Below are 12203 nucleotides of genomic sequence, written 5' to 3'. Positions count from 1 at the left end.
TAGGGAACCCTTTTCGATAATTCATTTACCTATTAAATGAATCATCTGGACAATTAATATACATACTTTATTTTAAATGCATGACTGAATAAAGGAAGCAATTTACATATATGAATTGAAGAACTCTTTCTTCTATTATTTATGATATATATAGATACAAGACAAAATGCTCTGAAACCGACAACACGAATGGTTTCTAGGGCATACACTAATATACACTAACACAATCGATATACTGTGTAAAGGAAATTACTCTCTCAGGGTTTTCGTTTAGTTCTAAAATCTTAATCATTGTAACTAGTTTAAGTGATGGTGTTAGTCATTTTGGGAGAGGGTTATTGTCTCTCTAAGGGCTAGGGAATCTTAGTGTTGTTTCTCTAGGTTGGTTGTTACAAGATTGGTTGATTTCGGGGTTTCTTTCGTGGATTGTTTGATTCGAAGTCTGTAATCTGTAAACTAGTTCTTAATAATGCTGTGAGTTTCTCCTGTTTCCGGAGCTCAACGTGGACTTAGCCTTCCCATTCTTGGAAGGATGAACCATGGTAAAATTGTGGTGTTGACTCTTTTCTGTGATTGCTTGATCTGTTAGTTTTGTTAGGTTTGTGTGTGCAATTTTGTAACAGTGGTATCAGAGCAGGTTACATTAGAGTCTATTATGACTTCAAGATCCATAATCTAGGAAAATTTGAATTCTAGGGTTTCGACAAATTTGGGGGTTTTTTGAATTGTCAGGTTTTAGGGTTCTTAGGAGTCTGTAGGTTATCAACAAAACGAAAATTTTCAAGAATTGAAACCAATTTCTGATTCTAGCATCATGAGTTCAACCCGCATGGAAATCTCCCAGTACGATGGGAAGATAGACTTCAATTCTTGGAAGAAGAAGATGAAGGCCCTATTATCCCATAATAAAGTAGGGATTGCACTTGAAAAGAACATAGAAAAGTGGCCGAAGGACAAGTTAAAGAGAAAGACAGAAATAGACAAGAAGGCGTACAACTTGATCGTGATGAATCTGGTAGACAACATGCTAAGGAAAGTGGACAGATTGGAGGCTCCAATCACACTCTAGGGTAAACTCGAATCTCTGTATGCTTTACAAACTACACGCAATCTTGCTTTTTTAAAGGGTGCACTATTTTCATATAGAATGGACAGTAGTAAGTCAATAGAAGACAATCTAGATGAATTCTTGAAAATGACTATAATCCTAAAAGGCACTGACCAAGAATTAGGAGACACAAGCCTAGCCATGATCCTTTTGAACTCATTAACAGAAGACTACCAAGTAGTCAAGAATGCTTTCAGTACTTTGGTACTGTCCCTAGTGTAGATCTCATCATAGCAGGACTAAAAGCTAGGGAGTTAGAGTTGAAATGTCCGAAAAAGAAATGGAAATAATCTGTTTGTAATGGGTAAAACCGAACTAGGATATTCCTTTAATGGCATGCAAATAAACACATGGTCTAAGACTAAGAAGAAAGGAAAAGGTACTAATAAGAAATGGGAGACCAGGAAATGTTTTCACTTTAATAAAATTGGTCACTTAAAAAAGAATTGCTATGATTGGATTAGAAAACAAAAGTCAGTCAACACTGAGAGTAATGTAGCTTGTGCAGAGAATAATGCTACTAACCCAGAAGTACTTAGTGTGTCTAGGACATAACAAACTCAAGATTAGGTGTTAGACTCAGGATGCTCATTTCACATGAGCCCTAACAAAGATTGGTTCCAGGACTTTAGGAGTGGTGAATATGAAACTGTATTCATGGGGAATGACAACACTTGCAAAGTGTTAGGAATAGGAAATATAACTCTAAGATTGGATGATGGAAAGCTCATAATATTGTTAAATGTTAAATACATCCCTGAATTAAAAAGAAACCTAATATCCTTAGGTACTTTAGATGAATCAGGATACAGTTATAAAGCTAAAGGGGGACGTATTAATGTGTTTAAGAATAACCACATTATGTTGAAGGGGTCGAAGAAAAATGGGTTGTATCTACTGTGTGGCTGTTACCACCCTGAGAAAAGAAATAGTGCATTGGTCTCTTCTAACCTAAGTGTAACTGATAAATGGCACCTGAGGCTAGGGCACATGAGTCAAAAGGGTATGAACATCCTTAGCCAACAGGGTCTGCTTGGTAAAGATAGGATAACCTCTCTAGACTTTTGTGAAACATGTGTATTAGGAAGCAACATAGAGGTAGCTTCAATAAAGGCACACACCTATCCAAAAATTGCTTAGACTAGCTACCTTTATACAGATCTTTAGGGACTCGAGAGAGTTAGGTCTCATGAAGGGAATACCTATTTTCTCTCCATAGTTTATGACTTTTGTAGGAAGGTATGGGTCTAACTACTGAAGTCCAAAGATGAGGCTTTGACTAAGTTTAAAATCTGGAAAACACTTGTAGAGAACTAGGTTGACAGAAAAGTGAAAGCCTTAAGAACAGATAATGGATTGGAGTTTTGCAATGTGGAATTTGATAACTACTGCAGAGATCAGGGTATTTTGAGTCACAGAACAGTTAGGAAAACCCCTCAGCAAAATGGGGTTGTTGAGAGGATGAATAGAACCCTGTTTGAAAAAGTTAGGTGCCTCCTGTTTACTTCAAGTCTTCCAAAAACTTTTTGGGGAGAAGTTTTGACTACTGTTGCTTATCTAATAAATAGAAGCCCAAATAATCCCATAGAATTCAAATGCCCAAAATCTAAGTGGTTAGGGAGGGACTTGAATCTAAGCCACCTAAGGGTGTTTAGGTGTGCTGCATATGCACACACAGTGATGGAAAACTAAAGCCTAGGTCTATAAAGTGTGTACTCCTAGGATACCAAGAGAGCACTAAAGGCTATAGGCTGTGGAACAGAACTGCCCCAAGGATAAAGATCATAGTAAGTAGAGATGTGATGTGTAATGAAGGGGTTTTCCCTTGCAAGTCTACTAACAATGATATAGGTTCCCCAAGCAACAATGAAACTCAACCAGGTTAACCAGACACCACATCAATCGAGGTGGAGGTAACTGGCATGCAAAAGGTTACCCAATCAAAAAATGAACCTGCACTAGAAGAAGAGACATTACCTGATGCACGAGACCAAGAAGAAAAACAGGGGAGGCCCAATACCCCTTGCTTGATGGACTACAGGAATACCAACTGGCAAGGGATAGGACCAAAAGGGAGAATAGGCCTCTAGCAAGGTATTCATATGCAGAGCTAATCTATACAACCTTACTGCTAGGAACTAAAGTACTGAGAATAGAACTTGACTCATATTCAGAAGCGATGACTTCAGGGACAAATAGTGGCAAGCAATGACAGAGAAAATGGATTCCCTAAAGGTAAATGGGACTTGGTCCTTTGTTCCTAAACCTAAAAATAAAAAAAATTATTCAGTGTAAATGGTTGTTTAAGATAAAAGAGGGTATAGCAACAAATACACCCCCTAGATACAAAGCTAGACTAGCGGCGAAAGGGTACACCTAAAGGGCGGGCATAGACTTCAATGAAGTCTTCTCTCCCTAGTCAAATACAAGACCATTAGGATGATGTTGTCAGTTGTAGCTCATCAAGACCTAAAGTTAGAGCAACTTGATGTAAAACAACTTTCCTACATGGTGATTTAGAAGAGCAAATATTCATGGTTCAGCTAGTAGGCTTTGTAGATAATCAAAGGCCAGACCATGTTTGCAGGTTGCATAAGTCCTTATATGGCCTTAAGCAGTCACCCAGACAATGGTATAAAAGATTTGATACCTTTATAATCAACTTAGGATTCACTAGAAGCAAATACGATAACTGTTTTTACTTTGTACTAAAAGATGACATGCCCATTTACTTGCTGCTTTATGTCAATGATATACTCCCAATTAGTAAATCAAAGTCCAAGATAAGTGAATTAAAAGACAAACTCAACTCTGAATTTGATATGAAAGACCTAAGAGTGGCTAAGAAAATTCTTGGAATGTTCATAGATAGGCTCTAAAAATCCATCAAAAATCATATCTGCAGAAATTAGTCTCTAAATTTGGAATGTCTGACTGTAAGCATGTGTCAATGCCCCTTGCAAATCATTTTGTACTGTCTAAGTCATAGTGTCCTAAGAGTTCTACTAAAACCATTCAAATGGAAGTTGTTCCTTACTCTAATATGATAGGATCAGTAATATATACAATGATTAGCACTAGACCAGATTTAGCCTTTGCAATATCTTTGTCGAGTAGGTACATGTCAAACCCCGGGAGTGATCACTAGATTGCTCTAAAATGGGTGCTCAGATACATTAACAGTACTGCATGTATAGGCTTAGAATATTGTAAAAGAACATCTACACTTGATCTTGTTGGGTTTGTGGATTCAGAGTTTGCAGGTGACAGGGATAGCAGGAAGTCAACTATAGCCTATTGTTTTACACTTGGAGGAAATTGCATCAGCTGGAGTCACAACTCCAGCCCTTGTTGCTCTCTCATTGACTGAAGCAGAATATGTGGCCCTGGCTGATGGTTTCAAGGAAGCCATATGGATGCAAGGATTATTGATAGAAGCTGAACTGACTGATAGCAGAGTGACTATCTTCTTAGACAGTCAAAGTGCTATACTGTTAAGTAAAAATCCTATCTACCATGAAAGAACAAAACATGTGGACGTAAGATTTCATTTCGTCAGAGACCTAATCACCAAATAATTGATTGAGCTAAGAAAGGTTCCCATTGAAGAAAATCCAGCAGACATGGGAACAAAAATTTTCACCCCCGCAAAGTTCAAGCATTGCATGAACTTGCTATTTCTAAAATAAGCAGAAGACAACAGAGCTACGAGGAAATTAATTGAGGTAAATTGCACTAAAGAGAGTCAAGCGGAGAAGTTGGTTTCAAGTCTTCAAGGTGGAGATTGTAAGTGTGAAGACTGCAACGATGCCATGTTACTTAAAAAAGTAATACGCTGTCGTTTCAGGATAGTAAAAGAATCAATCTAGACCTTCAGTCATCTTGAGATCCAACGGCTGCAGTTAGTCCAATTCTGGTCAACAATATTTAAGCAGATGAGTCTCTAGTCTTCATTCGAGAATTTTCTTCAATCGATATACTGTGTAAAAGAAATTGCTCTCTTGGGGTTTTCGTTTAGTTCTGAAATTGTAATCGTTGTAATTAGTTTGAGTGATTGTGTTAGTCATTCTGGGAGAGGGTTATTGTCTCTCTAAGAGCTAGGGAATCTTAGTGTTGTTTCTCTAGGTTGGTTGTTACAAGATTGGATGCTTTTGGGGTTTCTTTATTGGATCGTTTGATTCGAAGTTTGAAATATGTAAACTGGTTCTTAATAGTGCAATGAGCTTCTCCTGTTTCCGAAACTCAATGTGGACGTAGCCTTCCAATTCTTGGAAAGGCAAATCATGGTAAAATTGTGGCATTGACACTTTTCTGTGACCGCTTGATCTGTTAGTTTTGTTAGGTTTGTGTGTGTGATTTTGCAACAATATATATATATATATATATATACACACTAAAGTTGTGTCCTTGATCATTTTATTATCGCTGAAGATTGGTTTAATTATATATCTTAATTAAATAATGGAAAGGTAAATCACGGTAAAATTGTGGCATTGACACTTTTCTGTGACTGCTTGATCTGTTAGTTTTGTTAGTTTTGTGTGTGTGATTTTGCAACAGTATATATATATATTCTAAATTTGTGCCCTTGATTAGAGCTGGGCATTTAGGACCGGGCCCAAAAGCCCAGCTCCAAAAACCGGTCCTTGGGAGGACCGGTCCTAGGAGGCCTGGTCTCAAAACGGGACCAGGCTTAAGGAGGAGGGCCCGGGCCCTCCACTGGGCCCTCCTCCAAGGCCCGGGCCTGGGCCCAAATTTTTTTTACCTTTTATCATTTTAGTCCTTTGTAAAATTACATTAAACCCCCTAAAAAAGTATAAATTATAAGGACTAAAATGAAATTTTATAAAATTTATTAAAAAAAAAAAAAAAAATTTAACCGTTGGCTGCCAACGGTCAACTCACACCAATGGTTATATTTATATAATTATAAGTTTTTTTTTCATTTTCCCCCCCACAACTACACTATAAATAACCCTAAAACCTTTAATTTTTTTCACACCAATCAANAAAGGAATTTGATTTTCTCATAAGAACAAGTCTCGTTGAACGAGAGATATCATGTTGCTTTTCATCTTCAAAGCATTTAGTTTGCATTCTACCATGCAGTAGATGAACTGGAGAATGAAGCAGGCATCAAGAACCATCATCTGAGTGAACTCTTCATCGTTGAACTTGGCTACTGAGCTTCGATTAGTGTAGCACTCTCTTGCATCCTTGGCCAAGCGCCTGACCTTCCGATCAACTCTTCAAGCAACTTTGAGTTCCCATTCACATACTGGTAAGTCATTATATGTTTGTGCTGCTACATTAACTCAAGCTCAGTATTACCATGGTGATAAGGACCAACTGAAATCACTATAGGATCATAACAGCCACTGTTTTCCTTAAACCCGTGAAGCATCTCGGAACTTTCTCTATCTTTGACTACCTTCTTTTTATTTAATCACCTCCTGCTGATTCTTGTAGCTTCCACCTCTCACGACACATTCAATCCATTTTTTTTCACCCTCAGAATCAAGGATTACACTCACAGTAGCGGGAGCTGGAGTATTAGATTAGAATTGTTGTTGTTGCTACCTATTTAAAGGTGCAATCACTTGTGTGTCTCAGGTTGTCATGTGACATCCTCATTGGAAAGTGAGAAAAAGAGTAAGACAACAGAGTATGCGAAGTTCCTTTCTATGTTCTTATCGTTACTTTTGAATATTTCAAGAAATTATGTTAATCATTCTTTTATTATCTTTAGTTAAAAAAAAAAAACAGTTTTATTTTTATTTATTCTTGTTAGAGTTGGTGAACTTTATTCAAAGTTTAGGTAGCTATTTTTAAGATGTAGTAGAAGAGATTTACCAAGTTGATTAAGCAAAGTCAAGTTAGAACAAATAAAAAATCATAAGCTGTAAATAAAGCACACAGTCATATACATGGTTTGGCTAAAAACTACTCTTAGCCTACATCCATGAGACCATGTCCAGATCGAAACAAATCCACTAAACAACAAACATTACAAGATATCACTCAGAGTTGATTTTAGTTACAACAAAGAGAACTCCCTATTCTAGTGACTCTAAACACCACCCTCTGAATCTCTAATGTCTTATTGCTCCAAGGATCTTCTTTATATTGGGATTACACCTGAAGAACACTTGAGCTCCACCCAAGCTTCACATGCCAAAGCCACGCTCCAACATCAACAATGGAACCAAGTTCCAGCTGCCATTCAATAAGGATATGAGATGGTGAGTATTTGGCACAATAACATAAGGTGAACCTTTGAGGAACAAAAATTCTCTGAAAATTTCATATCACAAGCAAAACAAATATAAAAAGGTTAGTTCACCAATACATGAGAAAGAAGAATATAAAGATGTGTTTTCTTACTCAACAATTTGTGCCAAGTTAGTAAACAAGGGCTGACTCATGTTTGTCCAAATAAGGAAAATGATTCCTACTTTAATTTTGGACCACAACCACATTGGGAAAAAACATGGGTACTCCCTTGGACCACAAAGGATACTTTGATGCTTGTATGTGGTCGACAACTCAAAAGATAAATAAATATCTTTGTTGCTTTAAACAAAAAACGTAGCATGTGTCAAGTTGAGAATATCTGATGCTAGTGTGCAAGCATAAAACTGTTGTGCACACACTCGATATGAAACAAGCTAAAAATGTAAGTTTGGCAATCTGTGCACATACACGACTGTTGTACACACAAATAACATAAGTTTGACAAAAATATTCTACATTCTCCCCCTTTGTCAAACTTATGAACAAAGAACCAAATTGATCATGTGATCAATATAAACCTATCTCAATCAACCAAACAGTCCTATAAACAATAGTAGGAGACAAACACAAAAATAATCAAACAAAGACAACATTAAAAACAATGTTAGCCAACCAAATAACCAAAGCAAAAAAAACATTAAAATCGAAATAAAAAAAGGATTGGCAAGAACATCAATATCCAATCATGAATAATCCAGATAACTAAAAGACTCTTTATCTTTGATTCCCTATCTCCTCTGAGAAGAGATAAATAAAAAATGCATCAATCAAGAAAACATATTTTTCCAAATGTTGCTTAAAATCTAGACATTAATCATATAATATTTTCACAAACTCTAATTCCATTTCCAGAATCGGTTTCTACAACAACACAGACATCAACTCAATCAAAACAAGTACAAACAACTGTTACTGGATCAAAACTTTTAACATCACACAACAAAACAAGATCAATCGATGAACATCTCAACATCACACAATTAAATATGAAAAGAAACAAAAACTACAAGAAGATCACACATATTTCAGACAAAACAAAGAAAATAAAATACCTTAATTGAGTTATGTTTTGAAAGAAAGATGACCAAAAAATAGAATAGGATGTGATAGAATTTGAGGTGGGCTTGACTCCTCACCCAATAAGACATTGTTGAATGAGAGAATTACCCCCTCTTATAAACTAGTAGGCTTGAGCATGCCTAGTCAGTGTGAGACTCTAACACTCCCCCTCATGGTCAAGCCCATATGTTGGCTCATGCCTGTTATTGGAGGTAGTTGTCGGCTCTAACTCCTTACCCGCTAGTCAAGCGCTCAGCTCAACTGAACTTGGGCTTTGATACCATGATAGAATTTGAGGTATGCTTGACTCCTCGCCCAATAAGGCCTTGTTGAATGGGAGGATTACCCCCTCCTATAAACCAGTAGGCTTGAGCGTGCCTAGTCGGTGTGAGACTCCAACATAGAAGAGAGAGATGTGGGCTGTGGAGCATTTATAAAAGTAGAGTGAGCTTTGGTAGTGTCATATGGAAGGATCCTAAGAGTCGGTTATACGCAAACAATTTAATGACTTTGGAGAGTTTGGTTGGATGTGCACTCAGGGTGATCTCACCGCTTTCTACTCAGTTGATAAGGTCTCCATGTGCACGCTAGGTAATAATAGGCCCAAAGGCATTCACATGAAGCCATATACAATTGGACCCAAATGTGAAATATGAAGATATGGGCTTTAGCCCATAGTTGAAGGGTGGTACAGTAATTGGATCATTGAGGCACTGATTGCATGTAGATGGGTCGGGTCATGATTGCATGTAGATGGGTCGGGTCATGATTTAATCAAACAAAAATGTGAGTAATACTATATTGACAAACACTTCTCACTAACTTTCTCTTACAAACGTGACGTGTTAACTCGCAATTGGTCAGCTCGCACGGGCTTGCCTGACCAAATGCGAGCTGTTACGTTACGTTTGTGAGAGAGTGTTAATGAGAAGTGTTTGTAAGACTATCCTTATTAAAAAATGTCACACGTACAAAAGTTATCCCAAAATTGTTATTTCAAGTGATGCGTAATTCTATGTATTATTGAGATGTGAATGAAGTGATGATTTGGTAAATAATACAACAATGCCCAATAAAATGATAATTTCACTGAAGATGTGAATTTCTGAATATACTGTAAAATGTGTAGTGTCACTCTTATAACGCTAATATTGGCATTTATACTATATATTATTAAATATCATAGTATATGACAAAAGTTTTTTAATGAGATTAATAAGTTAAACTGATTTGTTATATATAAAATGAAGAAAGATATTATGCATTAATTAATATTTATATTTTGATTTATTATTATTATATATAATTGCCTCCACTCACAAAATTGGCGGGGTCTATCACTAGTCACTATTAGGGGGATAAGTTATACAATTTAATATAATCAGAGGAAAAATTGAGTGGAGTGGAGTTATAACTAATTTAATTTACGTAGAGAAAAAGTGAGTGAGATCGAATAAAAAACTTTAACCCAAATACCGTCAAATTAATAAACTTTTTTTCAGTGGGGGTCATGAGCCCACACTGGTCCCTTAACAGGTCTATCAATGCTTACTATAGTTGCTCTTTAACAAAATATTTTGGCGCACTCTTGACATTGTCTTTGTCTCTCGCGTTGAAACTTCTCCATTTTGGTTGATTCTTGTATACTTTATATATAATAATAATTGCAAGCATTATAAATCCTATAATGTTTCCCAATTAAAGGTGAAACATTCCTGAATTCAAAAAGATTACCTGATAATAATAAATTCATATTTTTCAAGTAAGTAAAAATACACATGTAATTGCCCACAAAAACAAATACAGACGAATATCGTAGATAAATGTAATGGTGTATTAGGTAATACTTGGCTTCACCGATTCATAAGTCTGAATAACAGTTAAGACAAGTACTAAAACTGCACCAATAAAAGCAAGAAGCGTCCAAGGGCTGTTGAAATGAGTATGCAGCCACTCTGCCAACCAAATCTTTAACCTGTTTTTGTAATGCTTTTCTATTTTATCTTTAACAACCGCATACGCATGCTGGTGTGACACCAAATTATCAGCTATCTCATTAAAAAGATCAGCAACTTGTTGATCACTTCCCAGAAAATTCAGAAGTATACCTTTTTTCCGAAGCTCCATTACGTCTTCAGCATGATCAATCAGTGAATCCATCAAGCATATGTATGAAGAAACTCCAAAATCGTCAGGACCATTGGGGCTGGACTCGTAGGCTACCATGTTTAGCAGCATAGACTTTGTTGAATCATCAATGCATACTGGTGGAAGTTCCAGTTTTGCGAGATACCCGGGTTGAAAAGCAACGTCTGTGAATTTGTTAGTCTTGCTAGGCCTGAAATGGATTCCCACCGCCTTGAGCTCCTTCACTGACCGGTATGAACACCAGTCACTCCAACCGGAAGGAGGCGGTTTAGTCAAAACGGTTTTGTCTAAGAGATTGGTGCGAATGAGGTCTAGAAGATGAGCAGGTTCACAATCAGATGTTCCTGCTATCACATCTTGTGCACCTTCTCTTCTCCAAAAAGATAAATTACAAAGAAAATTTTTCACGCCTTTCTCGTTACTTTGACGACGAAGACTACGAATATTTGTAACAAACTTATTTAACATTGTCTTAGTCGTTTCATTTCCGAATTTTGACTTGATGCTCAATTCATTGAGGAGTTGAAAAGGAATTTGATTTTCCAGTAAGAACAAGTCTCGTTGAACGAGAGCTCTCATGTTGTTTTTCATCTTTAAAGCCTCTTGTTTTCCACTTCCAGTGCAGTTGATGAACTGAAGGAGGAAGCAGGCATCAAGAAACATCATCTGAGAGAACTCCTCGTTCTTGAACTTGGCGACGGAGCTCTGGTCAGTGTAGCATTGTTTTGCAGCTTCCGCCACGCACCTGACCTTCTGATACAACTCTTCCAGCAACTTCAAGTCCCCATCTACATACTGGACCGCCATTGTATGTTTGTACCGCTGCATTAACTCAAGCCTGGTATTTCCAGAGTGGTAAGGACCGATTGAAACCACCATAGGATCATAGCAACCACTGTTATCTTTAACCTCACGAAGCATTGCTGGAACTCTCTCTATCTTCGGCCAGATCACCTCGTGCTGATTCTTGAAGCTTTCGCCATTCACGAAAGATTCAAGCCACATTTTTTCATTCTCAGAAAGAGGACCTGGTGGATTGGCACCATTTATAAGGATTACAATACTCTCTAATTGATTCTCACCACCACCTGCTAGGCTGCTGCTGCAACCGGCTTCTCTTTCTCGCATTATTATTACTCTCTGTATTTCAAGTATAGTTGGTTATGTTATCAGTTTAGCAGGTCCCGAGCTGCTTATAAATTTGATGAAACAAACCAATCGTAAATAACAGTCGACTTGTGATTTGAATCAAGTATCTCAACTTTGCTCTGTTATCAAGCTTGGAATTTCTGCTGCTACCAGTTTCAAAGAATAAACACTTTAGAAAGTGAGAATAATTATGTACCATATTATTTATATATACGACTTTGGAATGTTTTATAATCTTTAGTTAGAAAAAGAGTTTCCTTTAATTTATTCTATTATAAGGTGATGGCCCCCATCACAAGAACAATATGCACTACATCTTTTTATGAACAATTTAATTAAGCAAGTAATCTAAAGTTGGTAGTATTTTCAGTTGCATTAATATTTAAAACAAAAAGTAGTATAATCATGCAAAAACAAAAGAAAAGGTTGAAAATATGTATTTAAA

General features: G+C 36.8%; 1 protein-coding gene across 1 annotated transcript; it reads right to left on the bottom strand.

The window, feature by feature from the left end:
* Positions 1-10297: 10297 nt before the first annotated feature.
* Positions 10298-11737, bottom strand: LOC116106799 (UPF0481 protein At3g47200-like). The gene has a single exon (XM_031393116.1). It carries the CDS (start codon positions 11735-11737, stop codon positions 10298-10300), a length of 1440 nt encoding a protein of 479 aa, XP_031248976.1.
* Between the last annotated feature and the right edge of the window lie 466 nt (positions 11738-12203).

The sequence above is a fragment of the Pistacia vera genome, unplaced genomic scaffold (assembly GCF_008641045.1).
Source record: "Pistacia vera cultivar Batoury unplaced genomic scaffold, PisVer_v2 Contig522, whole genome shotgun sequence".
Taxonomy (NCBI): Eukaryota; Viridiplantae; Streptophyta; class Magnoliopsida; order Sapindales; family Anacardiaceae; genus Pistacia; species Pistacia vera.
The sequence above is the reverse complement of the archived record's forward strand: the minus strand, read 5'-3'. Positions and strand labels throughout refer to the sequence as shown.

What these genes read in the sequence shown, in the direction of transcription:
- LOC116106799 (XM_031393116.1), bottom strand. Translation starts at nt 11,737, where the DNA reads ATGCGAGAAAGAGAAGCCGGTTGCAGCAGCAGCCTAGCAGGTGGTGGT.